Source organism: Papio anubis, chromosome 6, assembly GCF_008728515.1.
Source record: "Papio anubis isolate 15944 chromosome 6, Panubis1.0, whole genome shotgun sequence".
NCBI lineage: Eukaryota > Metazoa > Chordata > Mammalia > Primates > Cercopithecidae > Papio > Papio anubis.
Genome location: NC_044981.1, coordinates 80761782 through 80787041, shown reverse-complemented (window position 1 = coordinate 80787041; position 25260 = coordinate 80761782). Strand labels below are relative to the sequence as shown.

Sequence of the window (25260 nt, the reverse complement as noted above, 5' to 3'; positions counted from 1 at the left end):
TCTGTTTAACCTCTCTCCTTTATAGATCTTACCCAGCCCCTCTATGTGGTTAAGAGGAACTTGAATGGCCATTACCCACTCTGCTATCTTCTGAACAGTAATTTTCACCCTAGCAGGTCCTGACTGCTATCCTCAGCACTTAGCAGAGAGCCTGGCATGTGGTAATGCTGAATGAAGATTTGCGGATTGAATGAATAAATGAGCCCCGAAGACTCAGGCTCAAAACTGGGCTCATGCTCCTCCCATTCCCCAGGCCATCATTTGTGTTACTACCAGAGTAACATCCCGCGAGCATCCTGGAAACCTCTTCACTTGTAAAACTGTGGCCAACTGGAAGCACCTGAAAGACCTATGCTATCTCTCCACAAGGAAATAGCTGCCAATAAATAAATAACTGTGAAGGAGAAATTAGAGAGTTGTCATGCAAACTTAGACTTGTCCAGAGACAACCAAGTAATGTGGGCAGATTAGAAGCAAGAGAGAGGAGTGGGGAGGAGCTGAGATGCTGAGAAGTAACATGTGATAGACCACCCTCTCCAATTCCCCCACTTTATAGATAAGGAAACCACTGCCAAACTCACACAGCTAATAAGTGGAAGAGCCAAGAAGTAAAACCTGGGTGTTCTGACGTCCCATACAAATCTCTTTCCACTGCTCCTGTCTGCTGCAGCCTTATACAGTCCAATGGTGCCCAGTAAGTCCAGGAAAAGTCTTCAGATTGCATTTCAGGGCTTGCGATAGCAAGCCTTAGCTGTCAGTGGCAAGCCGAAGTAGAAGAATCCAGCCCGTGTAGGAGCATTAAAACCTGCTGACTGTCCCACTGCCTGGTGCTTGAACCCTCATAATCATCTTTTGATTACACCCTCTCTTGAGCCACCCCTGCCAAGAGAAGGTGAGTACAGCCAGCACTTACTGTGGACTGGCCCTGTGCTAAGCACATTATATGCACTACTATCTCTTCTAAACCCCACAGCACCCTAGGTGTGGAGACATCAATCACATACCTCACACATGTGGAAATGGAGGCTTCGTGAGATTAAATAACCTGCTCCCAGTCCATAGATTCTAAGTGGTAGGAAGGGGACTTGATCCCAGTCTCACCCCCACGTTTACTCCTTAGCCCTATACCTACCAGACAGCCTGCCTTTTGCAACTGGTTCCTGTGGATTTGGCCTCCCCAATTACCAGAGTTCAGGCGTTATCATCTCACACTTGGACTGCTGCCTGGCCTTTTTCCTCACCCTCTTCTCTCCTATCTTCTCCCTCCCATCCATTTCTACTCATCTTCCAAAACTGTGATTTGCCTGCATAGCTGGGAGGGTTTTTCCTCACATCAACCAATTCCCTAGTTCTGTGTGGACACCAGCTTGGTGTCCAACAATTCAAATGGATTCTGACACTCTCTACCTGGACTTAGCATCAGATCCCACAAGTGAGAAGGCTCAAATGCACAAGACTGCCCCCACTTCAGATACCAGTCGAGAGTCCTGGGCCACCTGTATTCCCAACCAACTAGTTATAAATTGGAGGTTGCCATGACCCTATCCTTAGGATTGATAATTGGCTAGAACAATTCACAGAACTTGGAAAGCACTTTACTCACCATTACTGGCTTATTACAAAGCATACGACTAGGGAACAAGCGAGTGAAGAGATGCACAAGGCAAGACATGGGAGTGGATGGGTGGAGCTTCCATGCCCACTGGTGCGCATCACCTTCCCAGCACCTCAATATGTTCACCAACTTGGAAGCTCTCTGAATCTGGTTGTTTAGGGGTCTTCATGAAAGTTTATCATGAAGGCATGATTGATTAATTCATTGACCATTGGAGACTGAACTCAATCTCTAGCCCATCTCCTCCCTCTAGAGGTCAGGGAGGCCGGGCTGAAAGTTCTAACTCTCTAGTCATAAATTAGTCTTTCTGGTGACCAGCTCCCTTCCTGAAGCTATCTAGGGGTCCCCAGTCATCGATCATCTCATTAGCATACAAAAGCGCACACACACACACACACACACACAAACTGCTTTTTCTACTGTCACACTTAACACAGAACACTTCTGTGACCAGATGTGTGTGGGATTTCCCCCACACACCAAGCAATTCTCCAGAAAACACAAACTGAGAGTCCTATAATTGAATTCAATTCTGATACTGTCTCAAGACACTGTCAGATCCCATAGGTTAAGGGCTCAGTTCTACAAGACTGTCCTGACTTCAGGCTGATCACATCCTGAGGTTGTGCTTCTGGCTGAATGGCTATAAATCGGGGATTTCCATTACTCCCTCCGTGGCTTCAATTAACTTGCTAGGACAGCTCACAGAACTCACTCATTAGTTTATTATAAAGGCTACTACAAAAGATATAGATGAACAGCCAAGTGAAGAATGGATAGACCAAGGTATGGGGGCAACGTGGAGCTTTCATGCCCTCCCTGGGTGTGCACCCTCCAGGAACCTCCACGTGCTCAGCAACCAAAAAGCTCCTCACATCTTGTTCAAGAGTCTTTGTAGAGCTGAATCTCCTGTCCCACCCTCCTTTCCTGGACTTTGGTGGGTGGTACTGAAAGTTCCAACTATTTGATCCCCTAATCCCTTGAACTTGCTGGTGAGTGGCTCCATCTTGAAGCTATCTAGGGACCTCACCCTAAGTCTGCAGGAGTATAAAGCCAAATATTACCATGGGGGTTATTATGAATCACAAAGGACATTTCTATTACTTAGGAAATTTCTAGGGTTTTAGGAGCTCTGCGACAGGTACTGGGGACAAGGACCAAATATTTATTTTTTATTATACCACAGTTGTCTTCTACTCAGAAACCACATGGTTGCCCGTGGCAACATAGCTCAAACTTCTCAGGTGGTCGTTAGAGTTTACACGACCTCTTCTGCCATGATTCCTGCTACCTTACTTTGGTCCGACCTGGTCCATTGTGTAGATTCCTGCCTCTACACCTTTGCCCCATCCTCCTATCCCTTCACTGAATCAAAACATTTCACTGTAGGGCTCCAGTTGTTCAGATACGTATGGGACCTCAGAGGTAAACTGGTTCAAACTTCTATTTTATAGATGAGGAACTGGTGATGCTGAGAAGTGAATTGCATAGCCACAGATTGTAGATTTATCTCTTAAAATGCAGAAAGAACCATAGTGATCTCTCAATTTCCAGTGAGGAGGGTTAAAGGTGATAAGCTTTAAATTAGCAAACTATTAAGTGAACTTTCAAAACACAAATCACAAGGAAAAAAAGATTAATTCAATTACAACAAATGAAGAATTTCTATTCAATGAAAGATACCATGGACAAAATTAATAGACCTAACATCATCATAATATGTTTGCAATCTTGAAAATTGATCACAGATCAAAACCTATAACTCCTGAAAGTCAAAAAATATAAAACTAACCCAATTTAAAAAATACCAAAGAATATGAATAAGCAATTAGGGAAGAAGAAACTTAAAAAGTTAACAAACATGTAAAAAAAAATGTCCAAACTCACTAGTTATTAGAAAAGTACATAATAAAGCAGCAATGTGTATTTTACACCTACAATAAAGCTGGATACTGCCATGACATATAGGAAAAATACGGAAATTTACATGTCCTGTTTGGGAATGGGAGCAGGTGGAAGAGAATGAAGGGTGCCAGTCATTGAGGAAAGCAGTCTGGTAGTACTCAAAGTATGCCCTGTGGCCAGCAATTCTGCTCCTGGGTAGAAATCCTCTGGTGAGACCACCCAGGAAGATATTTGGAGCAGCATTATTTGTGGAGGCAGGGTGTTAGGTGCCATCTCCAAACCCATCGGCTAGGGAGCACATGTGTAAAATACGTGGAGATGAGTAAAATACACAGAGCACAATTCACAGTGGTGTGTAGGTACAAGTGCATCTAGGGCAACATGGACAAATCATAAAAACAACAAGTTCAGGACAAAAGTAAGAAACAGAAAGGGTTAAATAACAGGACTAGGTATGCAATTATAAAATATAAGCACATAAAGGTTTTGCAAGTGCATGTAGAAACAAAACTATATGCAGTCATCAAACACATTAGAATGTTGTCTATGTGGGAGGTGGAGGGTAGCGAACAAAGGGCCATTCTATCTGACTAACCTGTCCCCTGGGTGAGTTAAAGGCAGGAGCCATGGTTCCCACCCTGGCTGTTGCCTCCCCCATTTAGGAGCAATTGGCTAGGGTTAAGGCTGCAGTCTTATGGGCAGGAAGCGGGTTCAGCAGCCAGGGCCTCAGAAGCAGGAGCCAAGTGGAGAAAAGGCACACTTCTAGGGGACCCTAGAGACCTGCTCAAAGCAACCTTCCCCACAGCCTGCCTTGATGGTGAGAATCTCACCTCTGCAGGTGGATACCTTCAGTTTTGTGCTGTGGGGAGATTTCATAAGTCTGCTCAATGAGTAAATATAACAAAAATAGTTTAGGTAATGATACTTAGGTAAGATGGTAGAGGGGAGGCAGGCGGTAGACTGTGCCAGGCTGTGAGAACCAGATAAGCTGATGCACAACCCAAACCTTCCTTTCCTCACAATTCCCCTCCTCCCCATCCAGGGCACATGAAACTAACTTTCAGTGAGCACTTACTATTAATATAAATCAGCAGGGGTTATCTCATGCATTCCTCACAAACCTCTGCAAGTTGGGGGTTATCACTGCTGTTTTACAGCTAAGGAACATGAAGTTCAGAGAAAGTAACCAGGCCAAGCACATACTGTCAGTGCTTCCACGCTGTCTTCCTCGTGCCTCAGGGGACAACAGTCCTTCCACTGAGACAGCTACACTAACTGGCGAGTTTTGCTATCCTCTTCCCAGTTTTCTGCCTAGTAGTGGGTCCAGGGGGTCTCCAGGATTGCCCTGGGGCCTCTACAGCAATCAGGATTACTCCAGTAGTTCTAGAAAGTGTACACCTCCTTGGAAGTTCCTGCTCGAGGGGACTCCTGTGTTTTAGCTGGATTCTAGGAAATTCCTCTTTGTCCTCCATATGCTTCAGTCCTTTTATGTGGCTCCTTTGAACTAGGTCCAGTCTCCAGGAAACTGGAGATGCCCCTCCACAACTGTTTTCCACCCTGATTTGAATCCCCAGTGTCCTAGGAATCAATATGCGGTGAGTGGTTATGGTGGAGGAACGTTTATACCACAATAGCAATAAATTCTCTGAGGGTTAGTATAATATAAACAATGGACAGTGAAATGTCTGTGCAATACAGGAGGACAGCAGAGCTTTAGCACATGCTTCAGCACTACAGAACTAGGATTTTATGCCGGTCAAATCATGTCTGACAAACCCCCAAACTGCACAGAGTAAGTCCTGAGGACACAGCCATCTAACCTTGCCATTTGATCTGCTCCCAATCTTTACCCCCTGCCAACATTATGTAAGTAGCCTATTTTTCCTCAGAACCCAATTCAATTATCTTGAGCAAAATTTGAAAGAAAGTAATTTCATGCAACAAAAAGGATTTTGAACATCCACAGAAGAGATAGGCTGTAACTTACAGCAGTTTATTCAGGCCTCACGTAGATGTCCTGTCATAAACATTTGATACCATGATTAATATTGGGAGCTCAACTGGACTTACAAGAGGGAAATATTATTAGGGAAAACTAGAAATTCTTCATTCTTTTTTTTCCACTGAAAAGGGTTCACACAATTGTGGAGAAAAGAGTGTCACAAAAAGTAAAATCTACAAAGTCGTGGTTTATGTGCAAAATAAAACAAACACATGTAAGTTTATTCTACCCTTCTGGGAGGAAGTGGAGACACAGGGTAGCAAAAATTCAATTCTATAAATATTTATTTTGTCATTACTGAGTGCAAAGTATCAGGGAAGTGTAGCTGTGGAATACCAATGCTTAAGAGACCACAGAGTTCTTGAAACCCACAATTCTTGTTCAAATCCAGATGCGGGTAAGCCCCACCTCAGGAACTCTGAAGGCTGAAGGATCAGCGGGAATTTCTGCTGCTGAATGTCCCTGATAAGCTCAGAAGCATCAGAATGGAGGGAGCTTCCTCCCCTTCTCTCATCTCATGAAAATGAGCTTTCTGGTTGTGGCAGGTGGGGGAGGGACCTTTAAAAGCATAAAGTGGTGCCCTCTTATCATCTTTTCCTGTCCTCGTTTCTCCAAGCTTCCAGAGGGGAAAATAAAACCAAACAAACCCCTCAGCATTGTGCTCTCCTGACCCCTAAGCTCTTCACATATGAAGTGTGCTGTTAGCTTTCTGTATCTCAGCCTGATCACACTTCCCTTTCCCTTCCACACTTGTGGACTTCACAGATTTCTCTGGACCTTTCTCTGGAGATTTCTCTGTTCTTCCTCTTCCAAAGCTCTTAAGTTTTCTTCTCCCAAGTTTCTCCACAGTCTTGCTGAATCCCTTTACTCAAGGCTTTTACACAGGGTTAAATTTGGGTGGTGGTTTGATTTTTTTTTTTTTTTAACCACCATATATACATCTTGGTTGTACTTATTTATTACTATGCAATCCCCTCTGCTCCTTTTCTAGAATTTAGTGCAAAAAAAGGCATTACCTTTAGCAGAACATTGGGGACTTTGAACTAAACTTTTACACATGTTTTAAGAGCCTATTATCTCTTAAGCTAGACTCTTCCTAAATCTCTGCTGTCAAACCTACTTTATTGAAATCCTTTGAAACCCAAGTGTTTCCACATTTTGGCTGTCTCTGAAGTTTCTTTCTTTTCTTTCTTTTTTCTTTCTTTCTTTCCTTTTCTTAACCCTATATTATCATGTCTGGTAATAATAACATTTATAGACACCACACTATGTGTCTGGTAATAATATAGAGACCACACTATGTGCACTATGTACAATTATGATCCTTATTTTTATACAGGGTAGAACTGAGGCAAGAAAGAGTAAATAACTTGCTCAAGGTCACATAGAAGGTAGTCAAACAGAGAATCTACCCCAAAGCTGTGAGCTTAATTATGCTCAAGCTCCAGGGTCAAAGGGATCTGGTGTCCATTCTTATCACGTCTCCCTTTTCGGGGGGATGGTGCCTGATAATTTATTCAGCTTCTTTGACGCTGTTTCCTTTTCAATAAGATTGAGATAAAGCATTTTTTGAAAGATCTAGATTGAGATAAAGCATTCTTATAAAGACCTAGCAGTAAATGAGAACTGCGTGAGGGACCTGATTCGGTCCCTAGCACTGGATAACTGTCAGTGCTTCTATGCACCCCACCTGAAGACCCTCGCAGGCAGGAGAGGGTCCTGCTCCTCTAAATATTCCCATCTCATAGTGGGGGCGCAATAACATCCGTTTAAGAAGAATCGTCCAAGGGACTTCTATGCATCCAGCTGGCACACTGGCCGGAGTCTCACTTTATCCCCACATCTCTCCGCGCCCTGGTCCTAGGCTTGCCACACTCTGCCATCCGCTGCTTCTCCAGCCCGGCTCCTCTCTCAGTCCGGGACTCTTACCCCGGGCGCGGGCTCGGGTCTTACCATGGCATCGTAGCGCAGGGCGTTCATGAAGTGCGCCACCTCGGCACCCTTGTACACGGTGAACCAGATGGTGCCCTGGTACTGGTCGCCGGCGTCCAGCAGCAGCACGTTGGGTTCGGCGCGTCGGATCTGCTGCACCTTTGTGAAGAGCCGAGCCACACCACCCATGCAGCGGCTGGCGTTGACGCACTTGCTGGAGTCCTCGCTGGTCTGCTCCAGCCGGCTGTGCACGTCGTTGGTGTGCAGAATCGTGAGCTCCCAGGCGCCGGCCGCAGACCACAGCAGCGCGCCGACGGCGAGGAGTAGCGTCGCGGGCGCCCGCGCGGCTCGGGGACACATAGCTGTGGCGCGTGAACTGGGTGCAAAAGCGGGCGAGCGGGGCGAGTGCCGGCGAGTAGGGGCGAGCAGCTAGGGCCGGGGTTCTGCGCCCTGGCCGGAGGGGCGGGGCGCGGGTCAGGGCCGGGGCGTGTCCTTCTTCAGCCTGGAGGCCGGCTTGGCTGCCAGGCGCAAACTCGCGACGTCACCCGATCCGACCCTGGCACCCGGAGAGGCCCTGGCGCGGCTGTTGGCTGGCACCCGCTCCCAGCAGGAAGAGTGGGGAGGTTGTTCCCGGCGGCGAGCGTGCGCCGGCCGCATCCCGGCCGAACCAGGGAGCCTGGGCGCGGGCAGTTCGGCCTGGTGCGCTGCTCGTTCGGAGGCGAGAGGAAGGAATTGGAGGGTTCCACCCCGCGCGTGGGTCCTCGCCGAGTCTGGCCTCATTCGAGGCACGGGTTTTTCTACAAGAGAAATGTTATGGATTGTGTTGGGTTTGTGGTTAAGCGAGCTCATCACTTCAAAGAACCAAAGAGGGAAGAGAGAGGGGACGGGAAGAAAGATGAGCGAGCTGAGGGGCAGACAGGAGGAGTAAAGAAAGGCAGGGCAGAGGAGCTTCTTGCAGTTTTGAGCTGTGAGAGTTTCGGGCTCACTGAGATGTGACGCTTCCTATTGGGTTGAGAACTCACGAGGTCTACGATGCTTAGACAAAAAAATCTCAGAAACTAAGAAATCATTCGAATCCAGTTCCTCGTTTATTCACGACTAAAACCTTGGTGATAAAACAGTGGCGACGCGTGGACAGCTCCTGGAAGCAAAAACACCATTGGGGTAAAATCCGACAGCTATCGGGACGGGAAGGGATGCTGCCCTTCGTTGCTTTTCTGGTCTTTTTTTTCTATTTGACTTATCTTTTTTTCTTTCTTTCTTTCGTCGCGTGTGCTTTCGGTGTCCTAGTGAAGTCATAGCCAAATACAATGTTAGGAAGATTTCCCTCTATGTTTTCTCTTAAGAGTTTTATAATTTAAACTCTTAGACCTTTAATCCATTTTGTGTTAATTTTCATATATGGTATAAGAGTCCAAATTTATTCTTTTGTATGTGGATATCCCGTTTTTTTAGTACCATTTGTTGAAAAGACGTTCTGTGCCCGTTTTTAAGACACTGGCCTGAGGCTCGGAGATTGTGAATCATTTGCCAAGAAAGGCCATGCAGTTTGGGAGCAGCAGAGCCTGGGGCTACACAAGACCCTTGCTTCTGGGACACCCTCTAATGTCATGCTTTGCAAGGTTTTGCTCTGTCCCTCTTTGAGCACCTGCTAGAAGCAGGTAAAAGAACTGGTAGTTTTACTGTTTTAACTTAAAAAAAATGATTTTAGATTTACAGAAAAGTTGCAGAGGTAATAAAGAGAGTTCCCACATACTCATCACCCATATTGCCCTATATTAACAGCTTATATAACCAATGAAACTAAAAAGTTAACAGCGATACAAAACTATTAACTGCATTACTGATTTTATTTTAATTTCACCAACTGTTCCACTAATGTCATTTTTCTGTGCCAGGATCCAATCCAGGATACCATATTGCAGTTAGTTTTCATGTGTTCATAGCCTCCTCTAATCTGTGACAGTTTCTCAGTCAGTTGTCTTCAAAAACCTTGACACTTTTGAACAGTACTGGTTTCTCTATACTGTCCCTCAGTTTGGGTTTGTCTCATGTTTTCTCATGATTAGACTGAATCTGTGGATGTTTAGGAAGAATGCTACAGAGATTATGTGCCTTTCTCATTGCCTGGGATCTGTGGGTACATGATATCAACATGACCTATCACTGATCACTGGGGAACTGATCATTTGTTGTTTCTTGTCTTTTAAACCTAAGCCACTGCAATAGGTTCTGAAATTCCTGTCCTGGGGATGCTACCAGATTTCTGCTTCAATATCATTTCCATGCCATTTGTTTTCATATAGGTCTAAAATGGCCTTTGATTGTTTATTACACCAAGTTCAAGCTTCACAAACTGGCCTTTTGAAGTCTCATTTTATCCAGCCAACTTTACCTTCCACTGTTCCTCATACATTCCCTCTGTCCTCATTTTTTTCTCTCCAAACCACCATTCCCAGTCTGTCCTCAGGCCAAGGTCCAGGGTTCCTTCAATTTCTTGTTCAAGTCAACATGAAATTACTTTGACTCCTTCACACGGCAGTCAGTTTTTCTCTTTTCTAAATTTCTGGTCAGTTCCTTACAATCTCACTTTAATGTGGTTTTGCTTTTTTTTCTCCAGGTGTTTAATGTGTGTTTTTGGTCTTCTCTCCAAGTGATGGAAACAGAGTTGCTGCTTCAGTGGTAGGTAGTACTTGGAATTCAAGTAACACTAACCTAAAATCTACTGTAGACCCAGTGGGCGATAGTATGAAAGAACCAAGAAGGATTTCGGCTGTCCTGGAGCTGATAATGCTGCAAACAAGGTGAGGGTGCATACACTAAGTAGCAGCAAAGCCATGAGGATCATAGAAAATTTCCCAAGTCCATGAGGAAAAAAAATATGCAGGCAAAAATCTACATACAAATCAGGGCTTTATTTATTGTTTCATCAGTTGATTAGCCTTAAGCAAGTAATGAAGAAAATGTCAAAATAATGCAGAATAAACTTAAAAGTGTGTGGTACTAATATCCATTTCATTGGGAATAGCCCCTTAAATTGAGGAAATATGATTTCAGTACATATTAGAAAACTATTATCTGATTCAGGAAAAATCTCACTCACATCATTGATGAACAACATATCTAGTGCTAAAACTAGGTTCTAATTTAATGAGTATAGCCTGTACTACACTCATTATATAATATACACTCATTATATAATAGGGTGACAAATACTTTAATAATAGATTACATATTAGATCCAATGACAATATGTTATTGATTTATTAGAAAATAAATGGGTATATAACTCCATTTGTCAAATCACAGTTCAATCGGAACCATAGGTTGGCTATAGATTACAAAAGTTCTGCAAAATCCAATGAAAGCAGTCTGTAGGAACCAATAGTAAAATTTACAAATAGTAAATTGTGTGTAACAATCTTTTATATCAGAAAAATGTATAATAAATAATAAATATGTGTGTATATAAATGCATGCATTTTTCTTTAAGAGTCAGTTGTTGAACATTTACCAGCACACCGCTAGAGCTATCTAATGGATAATATATGTTTAAGTTTCTTTTGTAATGAGAACCTATTTTATGTCTTATCACAAAGTCTTTAATAAAATATCAATTTTTCTTTAAATTTGCTGAGATAGATTTATTTAGGTGGGCTGAATTAAAACTCCGAGACCTGCTTTGAGATGAATGCAGGGTGAAAACAGGGACCGGCCAGGCGCAGTGGCTCACGCCTGTAATCCCAGCACTTTGGGAGGCTGAGGCGGGTGGATCACCTGAGGTCAGGAGTTTGAAACCAGCCTGGCCAGTATGGTGAAACTCCATCTCTACTAAAAATATACAAAATTAGCCAGGTGTGGTGGCAGGCACCTGGAGTCCTAGTTACTCGGGAGGCTGAGGCAGGAGAATCTCTTGAACCCTTGGAGGCGGAGGTTGCAGTAAGCCGAGATCGTGCCATTGCACTCCAGCCTGGGCAACAAGAGTGAAACTCCGTCTCAAAAAAAAAAAAGAAAAGAAAAGAAAACAGAGGGACCTTGTCATAGGCATCCTGGCACATTTGTATTATACTGTTAATGGGCTATTAATATTTCATCTTATTGGTAAGAAAACTTAATGTGACGTTTAACCTGATTGAATAATTTGCTTAAGATCATTCACGTCCAAGTAAGTGGCAGGCAGGTTTTGAGCACAATTGAATTCCAATACTCAGGTTACATTGTTAAGTCTTCACAAAAGCATGAAGGGTAGCTATTCTTATCTGCTCCCCACCCCCACTTTTTCTGTGGTGAGAAAAATCACTACTCACATAGTGATTTTCAAGTATACAATACATTGTTATTAACTATAGTCACCACATTATACAGTAGATCTCTTGAACTTTTTCTTCCTATCTAGCTGAAATTTTATATTCTTTGACCAGCCTCTCCAGTAACCCTTCAGGCAGCCCCTGGTAACCACCATTCTGCTCTCCACATTTTTTCTTTATCCATTCATTCATTGATGGACAGTTAGGTGGATTCCAAAGCTTGACCATTGTGATAATGTTGCGATATCATTCTCCTTTTATGGTTAATAAAATGGAACTTCAACATGTTAAATTTATTGCTCAAAGTTCCACAAGTGGACAGGGTTTTTTTTTCTTTTTATATTTGTAACTCTATTTCACATAAAGGCCCTCTGTCCACTCAAAAGGTTTACTTACTGCTGTCTGCCACCTGTTATGCCCAAGGAGTAGTTCTTGGTCTGGGGACTTCTGAGAAGGCTACAAAAGCTCAGAATCCCTTCTTGCAACTTTGCTGTGGTCTCTTTGTGGCCATAGGAGGACCATCAATGTATACTGGCCTCTTTCATAAGCCACAAATAATAGAGTGGTTTAGATTCGAGTCAATCCAGGGCACAGAATGTATGTTTTCAGAGGCTGTACATAGGATGCACAGGGGATGAGGAAACTGGCCTCTTGCACAGTCACTGACTCTGACATCCAAGCTCAGACATGCCTCTTTCTCCAGCACTCGGACGACAGAGGTTCAGTGTGCTTCTTCTCAGTCACAATCTACTACTCAGCTGCTCACAGCAGAAGTAGAAGCAGAATTTTTCTCCCCTTCCCCATTAGACCTTGGTCCCTTCACGCAGTGGACTTCCTCCCTCCCACCAGCTTCCCAGAAGCAACATGGAGTCTGAGTCTCTCTCCTCAGTGTGGGGTGCTTCTTTCCCACAGGCAGCAGGACCTGTGAGTTTCCTGGGGCAGACGCTGTCTGTCCCTGGGTAGATGACTTTTAAAATATCATTATTGCTTTCCAATCCGCTTCTGCCACTCTGTTGTGTAGTTCCATATTGCTGGATCCTGAGGCCAAAGGATTAAATTACATCACTCTGTTAGATGCCACCAAATCACCATTTTACACCAGAGGATCAATTCAAGAACTACTGTAATTCTTAAATGGAAAACTCTGGAAGCCTTGTCTTCTGATTATCAGAAAACAACTTAAGAACTGCTTTTGCCCAGGAGTTTGTATTGACCATGAATCCTAGATATTTATTTACTAGCTCGTCAGAGAAACTTTTATGATGTTTACTCTACTTTTTAATGAAATCCTCAGTGTGCTGAAGTGAAAATTAACTTTTGTTCCAAACTCTTGTGACATATGTTAGTGTCTGTTATCCAAGTATGCAGGCTGTCATGCTCTAGACTTAGGGCAGAATGGAAACAGAATGGTTAATATGCTTGAGTAACAAAAAAGTTGTATTCAGTGCTTTGCCTGCAGGTGTACACAGTTCATCTATTATTTGATTTGAGGAAAGAGAATTAGGAGGGTCACCTATTTGTGACCTTTGTTCATTTATTCAGCAAGTATTTATTGAGCATTTGTATGTGCCAGGCATTCTGTAAAGCTCTGGAGCTTAGATGGACAACATGACAGACTTACTGTTCAGAGGAGGACAAAGTGTTATGGGTTCTGCTGTGTCTCACCAACAAGCACATTGAAGCCATAACCCCAGAATGAGACCTTACTTGCAAATAGTTCTATACAGAGGAAATCAAGTTAAAATGAGGTCCTTAGGTTATGCTCTAATCAAATGCGACTGGTGTCTTAAAAAAGGGGGAAATTTGGACACAGGGACAAACACATATAGAAGGAAGAAAATGTGAAAACACACACAGGAAAAATGCCATGTGAACATGAAGGCAGATATCAAGGCAATGTATCCACAGGCAAAGCAAGGCCAAGGGTTTCCAGCAGACCACTAGAAACTAGGGGAAATGCATGAAAGATTCTCCTTCACAATTCTCAGAAGGAGATAACATCTTGGTCTTCTAGCCTCCAGAACTATTAAGACAGTACATTTCTGTCAGTTAAGTGGTCTTTGGTATTTTGTTATGAGCCCTAATAAACTAATTCATGAAGGCAAACAAAACAATTACAAAACAGTGTGATCTAAATGGGCCATGTGTGTGAGGCTGCAGGGGTGAGCAGAAGCCGAACCATACAGGGACATGTGGACCAACATAGGGAGCTTAGATTTGCTGCTGGGCCAAAGGAGTGAAGATATTGAAAAGGCAAGACAGAAGGGCCATGCCAGCTGGCAGAAGGCACAAAGGACTTTTTATTTTTATATTTTTAATCTAGAGAAGAGGACACACTTCTCTTCTCCCCAACAGCTCAGAATTGGAGCAAAGCTCCAGGATCACTGGCAGCAGAGGGAAGATAAGGAGGAGGATATGAAAGTGACCCCCTATGGGGGTCTTACACTGAGGTCCTTGTGCAACCTGCCTCCAATCTGCATTGCTCCAGATGCTCCCCAGGCCACACCAAACTGCCGCGGAGAGAAGAACACAGACAGGGATGTATCGATTTCATGTTATGGCTGAGTTTTAGCCAGAATGTCTGAGAAAAAGTTACAGAAATTAAACTGTTTTTATACCAGTAATTTCTTTCTTTTCTTTTCTTTTTTTCCCCTAGTGGTGTTTTAAGGCCAAGAAGAAAAATTTATGTTTGGGTTGATATAAAGAAGCTAGCCAAGCCAAGGAATTGATACAAAAACTGGGCCGGAGACTAGGGTCTTAAAAATCTCTCAAAGGCAAAAACCTAGATTCTGAAAAGGAGCAGAGAATATGAGTCAATGCTTTTCTTAGTAATATGTTCATTTCTGAATGATATATTTTTTTTTTTTTGCCAAAAATATTTTTTTCTAGACTTAGGGATTTTGTATTAAATGCCATTTAAATTTCAAAAGATGATTTTTTATTTTTATTTTTTGAGACAAAATCTTGCTCTGTAGCCCAGGCTGGAGTGCAGTGGTACAATCTCAGCTCACTGAAACCTCTGCCTCCCGGGTTCAAGTGATTCTCCTGCCTCAGCCTCCTTAGTAGCTGTGATTACAGGTGCACACTACCACGCCTGGCTAATTTTTTTGTATTTTTAGTAGAGAGGGAGTTTCACCTTGTTGCCCAGACTAGTCTCAAACTCCTGACCTCAGCTGATCCGCCCACCTTGGCCTCCCAAAGTGCTGGGATTATAGGTGTGAGTCACTGCACCTGGCTGAAAAGATGATTTTTAAAACTATTTATTAAGTCATTATAGATAGGCCAGAAGTTGATGACAAATAAACCATATTGTGAAAACAGATCTGCTAGGATTTTAAAAATTATCTCAAAATAGAGGAGATTCTTTTATCAGTAGCTAAAATCAGCTACCTTCTAAAACCAAGAGGAATTAAAGTTTTTCAACTATATTAAGAATTGATATTTCCATTGATACTGTATTTTTTAACTTAAATTGTGGGAAAAGGGTAAACAACTATACTATTTTCTTCAGGAAGAGGATTAGTAAAATATACTCAGTTCAAAGGAAGTTAAGAATTTTAGTAGGAGCATGGATCTGTTCCAACTAGATTGTAAATATCAATATAAACTACTTCCTTTATAAGAAAAATGGTTTAGCTGTTCCACTGAAATAGCTCAAGAGTGGCTGGGCACAGTGGCTTATGCTTGTAACCCCAGCACTTTGAGAGGCTGAGGCAGGTGGATCACCTGAGGTCAGGAGTTTGAGACCAGCCTGACCAATATGGTGAAACTCCATCTCTAGTAAAAATACAAAAACTAGCTGGGCATGGTGGTGGGCGCCTATAATCCCAGCTATTTGGAGGCTGAGGTAGGGGGATTGGTTGAACCCAGGAGGCAGAGGTTGCAGTAAGCTGAGATCGCGCCACTGCACTCCAGCCTGGGCAACAGAGTGAGACTTCATCCCAAAAAGAAAAAAAAAAAAGAAATAGCTCAAGAGCAATGTGACCCCATGACACATGTTAATGCTCACTACTATGGTAATATTATTTTCCACTAACGGGAACCAGGATCCTTAGAGAAATGGCTAATTTGATATTTGAGGTTACCTCCCATCAGGGTCACAAAAAAGAATGTAGGCAGCTTCCTGATTTAAATCACTGCTAATGAGATGAAGTCATCTGTTAAAAAACAAGCAGCAAGTGGTCTTCCAGTTGCTATGATGAGAAACTCAGATTGTAAGCAATCTCATGAGATTGCCCATGATAATTCCAACACTTGAAGGGCACATTGCTGTCACTTTCAAAGAATCACTCTATTCCAACTTCCTTTTCAGAAAAACTGTGAGTGGCCAGGCCATACTGTTTTCTACAATAACACATCCTTTTGAGCTCAGAGGTTCTTAGGTTTTCTGTGCAATGGCTCTTTTTACAATCCAGTGAAGCCTATGGGCCCTTTTTAGAATAATAGTCTTAAATGCATAAAATAAAATAAGTTGAATTACAAAGAAAGCTAAGTATAGTGAAATAAAGTTATCAAAATATTTTTAAAATTTGTGATACAGTAATATATGCATTCTTTATTAGTAAATTAAAAAACAAAAACTTTTAAAATTTTGCCTAAGTAAGCTAAATTTTATTTTTGAAAGACATTATTATGAAAGCAGTAGTTGCTTAGCTTGAATAAGAGGATTAAACTATGAGGTGGTCTTTGACAAAGCACTATGTGTCATGTTGGCTATCTGATGAATTTTGATTTTTTTTTGGATGGCCACAAATGCTGATAATCCCAGGTCACAAACTATATTGTTGTGAATGGAATTAAAGTTTCAACAGCTCACTTTACAAGGCCAAGACTGGCATATTTCTTTCCAAGAATATCACAATTTTTAAGTTAAATTTCAGTTGTAGTGAAATTTTTATCCAAATATCAATGACTTCATCTTTGGCTAGGTCAGTATTTTTAACATAGGTAAAACCAATATTTTATTTCAATGTTTAGTGCTTTTTAGTTTAGTGTCTTGGTGACCTGGGATTTGCAAATATTTCATCAACAGAAGATCTCCAATATAGTGTTGGCTAGAAATTATAATAGGGCTGGGTGCAGTGGCTAACGCCTGTAATCCCAGCACTTTGGGAGGCTGAGGTAAGCATATCATCTGAGGTCAGGAGTTCTAGACCAGTCTGGTCAAATGGTGAAACCCTGTCTGTACTAAAAATACAAAAATATTAGCCCGGCCTGGTGGCAGGTGCCTGTAATCCCAGCTACTTGGGAGGCTGATGCAGGAGAATCGCTTCAACTTGGGAGGCAGAGGTTGCAGTGAGCCGAGACTGCACTATTGCACTCCAGCCTGGGCAACAAGAACAAAACTCCATCTTAAAAAAAAAAAAAAAAAAAAAGATAGGGCTGGGTGCAGTGGCTCACACCTGTAGTCCCAGCACTTTCGGAGGCTGAGGCGGATGAATCATAAGGTCAGGAGTTGGAGACCAGCCTGACCAACATAGTGAAACCCCGTCTCTACTAACAATACAAAAATTAGCCTGGTGTGGTGGTGCGCCCCTGTATTCCCAGCTACTCAGGAGGCTGAGGCAGGATAATCACTTGAACCTGGGAGGTGGAGGTTGCAGTGAGCCGAGATTGCGCCACTGCACTACAGCCTGGGTGACAGTGAGACTCTGTCTCAAAAAAAAGATAAAAAAGAAATTATATATTTATGTTATTCTCAAACTTACGTGAAAACTATTCACTATTTTCACCATTAATATGGTTTGGATATTTGTTCCCTACAAGTCTCATGTTGAAATGTAATCCCCAATGTTGTTGGAGGTGAGGTCTGGGTGCGAGGTGATTGGCTTATGGGGGCAGATCCCTCATAATTGGGTTGGTGCTGTCCTCGCAATAATGAGTGTGTTTTCACTCTATGAGTTCACATAGATTTGGTTGTTTAAAAGTGTATGGAACCCTAACCTGCTGCTGCTCTCACCATGTGATGTGTCAGTTCCCACTTTGCCTTCTGCCTTGAGTAAAAACTCCTTGAGGCCTCACCAGAAGCTAAGCAGATGCTGATGTCATGCTTCCTGTATAGCCTGCAGGACCATGAGCCAATGAAGCCAGGTTTTAGGCAGAATTATAGTTAGGTATTGACCATGGTGCACTGGCACAATTTGATCCACTTCCCTGCAGCTGCTAACTAACTTGAGAGTCATGTACCAAACTGACCACCTGCTCCCCCATTGTTCCTATAGATAGAATCTCCCACACTGGACTTGTTGGTTTTTTGAGACGGAGTCTCACTCTGTCACCCAGGCTGGAGTGCAGTGGCGCAATCTCCACTCACTGCAATCTCTGCCTCCCGGGTTCAAGCGATTCTCCTGCCTCAGCCTCCCAAGTAGCTGGGATTACAGGTGCATGCCACCATGCCCGGCTCCTTTTTTGTATTTTTAACAGCGACAGGGTTTCACCATGTCAGCCAGGCTGGTCTCGAACACCTTGGCCTCCCAAAGTGTTGAGTTTACAGGCCTGAGCTACCACGCCTGGCCGATACTGGACCTTTTAACCCAATAATTGCTTAAGGTGTTTTTTGAGATCCTGAATTCCAGCAGAATGGCTGATGCCAGCTGGTCTGAAGACCCCCAGAGCAGAACTGACTCAGGACAGGAATGTAGTCTCTTAATCTACCTACACCATGACTTCACCTCTCACTTCTTGACCAATTAGCAATCACTACATTTTAGCCTGTCACCTGTTTAGGTCCTTTAAAAGTCCCATCTCCCAATCTTTTGGAGATGTGGATTTGATGTTCCCTCCTGTCTCCTTATTTGGCTGTTTTATGATGATTAAACTCTTTGCTGCAACTCCTGCTGTTTTGATATATTTTTCTGTCACTGCGCAATAAGCAGTTGAATGTAGTGGTCCTATAACATTTGCCAAATTAAGGAAGTTCTCTTCTATTTCCAGCTTGCTAAGAGGTTTTGATAATGTTTATTTTCTAGAAAAGAAAAATCTGAAAATACCCAGAAAACTTCAGAAGTCTATCAAAAGTTCTATCTGTCTAGATGACATTAAAATTGAACCATGGATTTACAATCATTTCCTTTCTGACATAAACTGTATTCTCTGGCATTGATTAGATAAAAGGATCAATAAAATATTAGCAAATTAAACAAATGTATAAAAAGAGTCATACTCTATGACTAAGTGAGATTTAGCACAGGTATTCAAGGCTGGTTCAACATTTATTCAAAAATCAATTAATGTACTCCATCATATCAACACGCTAAAGAATACAAATTTTAATTTCATTTATATTAATTTTTCCTTTATCCTTATTTTCAGAGACTGTGTGCACAAAGAATAAAAATTCATAACGATAGATACAGAAAAAGCATTTGCCAAAACTGAATACCCACTCATAATAAATAATCTCAGTCAATTAGGAACAGAGAACTTCCCCAACTTGTTAAAACTATCTATATATAATTCCAGCACTTTGGGGGACAGAGATGGGTGGATCACTTGAGGTCAGCATTTTGAGACCAGCCTGACCAACATGGTGAAACCCCATCTCTACTAAAAAATACAAAAATTAGCTGGGCATGGTGGCGCATGCCTGTAATCCCAGATACTCGGGAGGCTGAGGCAGGAGAATTGCTTGAACCTGGGAGGCGGAGGTTGCAGTGAGTTGAGATCGTGCCATTGCACTCCAGCCTGGGCAACAAGAGCGAAACTCTTGTCTCCAGTAAAAAAAAAAAAAAAAAAAAAAAAAAAAAAATTCTATAAAATAACCTACAGCTAACATCATACTTACTTGTGAGAAACTTGAAGCTTCCCCACTAAGATCAGAAACAAGGCAAAGATATTTCCTTTCACCATTGCTTTTCAACATTGTCACAAACAAGAATGTAGGTACTGTAAGTCCTAGCTCATTCAGTAAGACAAGAACAGGAAATAAAATGTATAATGATTGTGAAGCGAGAAATAAAACTGTCTTTATTCACAGATGACGTGATTGTCTATGTATAACATCCAAAAGAATTGACGCAAACACTCCTGGAATTAGCAAGCAATTATAGCAGGGTTGTAGGATGGGATATAAAATTCATACACAAAATATCAATTACTTTTTTATATACCAGCAATGAACAAGTGGAATTTGAAATGAAAAACAGTGCCATTTACATTGGCCCACCCAAAAGATAAAATACTTAGGTATAAATCTGAAAAAATGTGTACCAGATCTGTATGAGAAAGCTAGAAAACCCTGATAAAAGAAATCAAAAAAGAATTAACTAAATAGATATGTCATATTCATGGATATGAAGACAATATTTTGAGGATGTCCATTCTTCTCCACTCTTCCCCAAATTCAACACAATCCCCTAAAATTCTCAGCAAGTTATTTTGTGGAGGTTGACAAACTGATTCTAAAGGTTATATGGAGAGGCAAGAAGATCCAGAGTAGCCAATGCAATATTGAATGAGAACAAAGTTAGAGAACTGATACTACCTGACTTCAAGACTTACTATGAACTGCAGTAGTCAAGACAATGTGATACTGAAAAAAGAAAAGACAAATAGGTCAATACAATTAAATAGGGAGTCCAGAAATAAACCAAGATAAATATAGCCAACTGATTCTTGAAAAATGAGCAAAGGCAGTACAATGGAGAAAAAGGTAGTTTTTTCAGCAAATGGTGCTAGAACATCCACATGCAAAATAAAAAATTTAAAAAAAGAATCTAGACACAGATCTTACAGATTTTATACCTTTCCCAACGATTAACTCAAAATTGATCATAGACCTAACTGTAAAAATAATACTATACAGCTCCTAGAAAATAATATAGGAGAATATGATCTTGAGTATAATGATGACATTTTAGATACAACGCCAAAGGCATGAACCATTAAATAAAGGATTGGAAAACTGGACTTCATTAAGGTTAAAACTACTGCTCTTCCAAGTACATTGTCAAGACAGTGAGTAGACAAGAAACAGACTAGGAGAAGATATTTCTGAATGACATATCTGATAAAGGACTATTACCCCAAATATACAAAGAACTCTTGAAACTCAACAGTAAGAAAACAAACAACCTGATTAAAAAATGGGCTAAAGATCTAACAGATACCTTACTAAAGAAGACATCCACATTGCAAATAAGCATATGAAAAGACACCCCACATCACATCATATGTCATCAGGGAAATGCAAATTAAAACAATGAGATACTGTTAATGGAAAGGGGTCCTGATCCAGACCCCAAGAGAGGGTTCTTGGATCCCACACAAGAAAGAATTCAGGGCGAGTCCATAGAGTAAAGTGAAAGCAAGTTTATTAAGAAAGTAAAAACAAGGCGGTAGTGATGGCTCAAACCTGCAAATACAGCACTTTGGAAGGACGAGAGAGGCGGGATCACTAGGTTGAGGGAGATCCCGGAGACCATCACAATGCTGTGATTGACCCATCTCTACTAAAAAATACAAAAAGCTAGCCCGGGCCCAGTGGTGAGCCTGTAGTCCCAGCTACTCCCGGGAGGTTGAGGACAGAGTGAAGGACTGGGAGGGGCACGGGGCAGGGATCCGGCCACTGTACTCCAGCCTGGCTGATGAAGAGACTCCGTCTCAAAAAACAACAAAAAACAAAAAACAAAAAAACCCAAAAGAAAGTAAAAGAATAAAGAAATAAAGAATGGCTACTCCATAGGCAGCCGGGAGGGCTGCTGGTTGCCCATTTTTATGGTTATTTCTTGATTATATGCTAAACAAGGGGTGGATTATTCATGCCTCCCCTTTTTAGACCATATAGAGTAACTTCCTGACATTGCCATGGCATTTGTAAACTGTCATGGTGCTGGTGGGAGTGTAGTAGTGAGGATGACCAGAAGTCACTGTCATTGCCATCTTAGTTTTGGTGGGATTTGCCGGCTTCTTTACTGCACCTGTTTTATCAGAAAGGTTTTTATGACCTGTATCTCGTGCCTACCTCCTATCTCAAACTGTTACTTACAATGCCTAACTGTTTGGCAATGCAACCCCGCGGGTCTTAGCCTTATTTTACCCAGCCTCTATTCACGATGGAGTTGCTCTGGTTCAAACACCTCTGACAATACCACTACATACCTTTTAGAATGGTCGAAATCCAGAACACTGACAACACCAAATGCTGGTGAGGATGTAGAGCAACAGGTACTCTCATTCATTACTGGTGGGAATAAAAAATGATATAGCCATGCTGGAAGACAGCTTGGCATTTCTTAGAAAAATAAACATATCCTTACCATACAATCCAGCAACTGATCACCCTGGTATTTGCTCAAATATGTTAAAAACCTATGTCCACACAAAAACCTGTGGATGAACTGTTTAGAGCAGTTTTATTCATAATTGCCAAAACTTGGAAGCAAACAAGATGTCCTTTATTAGGTAAATGAATAAACTGTGGTCCATCCAGACAGTGGTATATTGAAATATTATTTAGTGCTAAAAAGAAATGAGCTATCAAAAAATGAAAAGACATGGAAGAAACTTAAATGCATATTACTAGTGAAAGAAGCTAATCTGAAAAGGCTACCTACTGTATGATATATATGACATTCTGGCAAAGGCAAACTTGGAGACAGTAAAAGGATAAGTGTTTGCCAGGGGTTTGGAGCAAAGAAGGAACATGTGGAGCACAGATGATTTTTAGGGCTGTGAAACTACTTGTATGATACTGTTAGAGGAAAGGAGCCCTGATCCAGACCCCAAAAGAGGGTTCTTGGATTTCACACAAGAAAGAATCCAGGGAGAGTCTGTAAAGTGAAAGCAAGTTTATTAGGAAAGTAAAGGAATAAAAGAATGACTATTCCACAGACAGAGCAGTCCTGAGGGCTGCTATTTGCCTTTTTTATGGTTATTTCTTGATGATATGCTAAACAAGGGGTAGATTATTCCCCTTGCTTAAAAAATATAAAAGATTAATTTTTTTCATGTAACTATAAAAAGCTGACAGGATAATTTTTTTTTTCATAGTGAAACAAGAATGTTTTCTTTTTCTCTTAGAAAAAGTATAACTTCTACTTATAGTTTTTCTCTCTTTTAAGGTTTTCTCTCTTATAAGTGGTAGAGAAGCACTCTCTAAGATGTTCTCATTTTCTGACAAAATTTTTTCAAAATGCAGTAATTCAGAGATCTGCTTCTGATAAGGGTATTGACTCTATGGCTATGGAAAAACTTCAGGATACCAGGAGTCTTCCTTATCAGGGCTTGTCTGTGTAGGGAGCAATGAATGATAACAACGTGAGGAGGTTTTATTTTTTTTATGAAAGTAACAAAACAGGATATGTGACAAACGTCACAAGTGCTCCATTTGCACAAAGTATTTCTTTCCAGACAAAATTGCGTTTGGCATTTTTTTCTTCTTTGTTTCTTAAAAACCATTTTCAACTTAATTAAGGGGCACAAACATACAGTTAGATAGAAGTGGTACAGGACAGTGTTCCCAATCCATACCCCAAGAGAGGGTCCTTGGATCTTGTGCAAGAAAGAATTCAGGGTGAGTCCACAGTGCAAAGTGAAAGCAAGTTTATTAAAAAAGTAAAGGAATAAATGAATGGCTACTCCATAGACAGAGCAGCCCCGAGGGCTGCTGGTTACCCATTTTTATGGTTATTTTTGATGATGTGCTAAACAGGGGTGGATTATTCATGCCTCCCCTTTTGAGTCCATATAGGATAACTTCCTGATGTTGCCACAGCATTTGTGAACTGTCATGGCGCTGGTGGGAGTGTAGCAGTGAGGGCCATCAGAGGTCCCTCTTGTTGCCATTTTGATTTTGGTGGGTTTTGGCTCACTCCTTTACTGTAACCTGTTTTATCAGCAAGGTCTTTATGACCTGTATTTTGTGCAGACCTCCTACCTCATCCTGTGACTTAGAATGCCTTAACCGTCTGGGAATGCATCCCAGTAGTTTCAGCCTCATTTTACCCAGCTCCTATTAAAATGGAGTTGCTTTGGTTCAAATGCCTTGACAGAAGCTATAAGTTATAGTATTTCATAGTACAGTAGGGAAATTATAGTTAATACTTTATTGTATATTTCAAAAAAAGCAAGAGGAGAAGACTTAAGTGTTCTCAACACAAGTACAATGTTTGAGGCGATGGCTGTTCCAATTACCCTGATTTGATCATTACAAACTGTACACAAGTATCAAAATATGACATGTACCCTCAAAATATGTATATATCAATAAAAAAGGAAATAAAATTTCAAAATACTGACAGCATTTGTAATTTCCAAGAAGGACTAAAAAATATAAGAATTATTTTTTTATGTCAACAGCAAGAACATAGTGAAAAAAAACAAGGAGTTGGCTATTTAAGGAGATGGCCTGCAATTTCAATCAGTTGTGTAGTAAAGGGGAACCTCTACGTTGCCAATTTTTCAATGATATGCTTCAAAATGTTAAAAAGAAATATCATTTCTTCAGAGAAGACACATACAAGTGGAAAAATATCCCATGCTCATGGATAGGAAGAATCAATATCATTAAAATGGCCATACTGCCCAAAGCAATTTACAGATTCAATGCTATTCTTATCATTGAACTACATTCTTCACAGAACTAGAAAAAACTATTTAAAAATTCATATGGAACCAAAAAAAGAGCCCAAATAGACAAAGCAACCATAAGCAAAAATTACAAAGCAGGAGTCATCATGTTACTCAACTTCAAACTATATTACAAGGTTACAGTAACCAAAACAGGAAGGTACTAGTACAAAAACAGGCATATAGATCAATGGAACAGAATAGAGAGCTCAAAAATAAGGCCACACATCTGATATTCAACAAAGCTGACAAAAACAAGCAATGGGGAAAAGACTCCCTTTTCAATAAATGATGCTGGGATTACTGGCTACCCATATGCAGAAGATTGAAGTGGGACCCATTCCTTACACCATATATAAAAATCAACTAAAGACGGATTAAAGACTCAAATGTAAAACCTAAAACTATAAAAACCCCAGAAGACAACCTAGGCAATACCACCCTGAGCATAGGAACAAAGATTTCATGACAAAGACACCAAAAGCAATGGAAACGAAAGTAAAAATTGACAAATGAGGTCTAATTAAACTTAAGAGCATCTGCACAGAAAAATAAAATATCAACAGAGTAAACAGAAACCTACAGAATGAGAGAAATTATTTGCAAACTATGCGTCTGACACAGATCTAATATCCAGCATTTATAAGGAACTTAAACAAATTTACAAGATAAAAACAAACAACACTATTAAAAAGTGGGCAAGGGACATGAACAGACACTTTTCAAAAGAAGCCAACGAATACATGATTGCAAGCTCAATATCACTGTTCATTAGAGAAATGAAAATCAAAACCACAATGAGATACACTCTCACACCAGTCAGAATGGCCATTATTAAAAACTCAAAAACTAACAGATGCTGGCTTGGTTGTGGAGAAAATGGAACACTTATACACTGTTGGTGGGAGTGTAAATTAGTTCTAACATTGTGG

General features: G+C 41.2%; 1 protein-coding gene across 1 annotated transcript in view; it reads right to left on the bottom strand.

Moving 5' to 3' along the window:
• NT5E (5'-nucleotidase ecto) overlaps window positions 1–7931 on the bottom strand; it is a 45181-nt gene extending 37250 nt beyond the window's left edge. The window contains exon 1 of the mRNA XM_003897863.4: window positions 7476–7931. Within this exon, the coding sequence (XP_003897912.1) occupies window positions 7476–7814 (339 nt within the window). The 5' untranslated portion in view covers window positions 7815–7931. The remainder of the gene's footprint in view (window positions 1–7475) is intronic.
• Between the last annotated feature and the right edge of the window lie 17329 nt (window positions 7932–25260).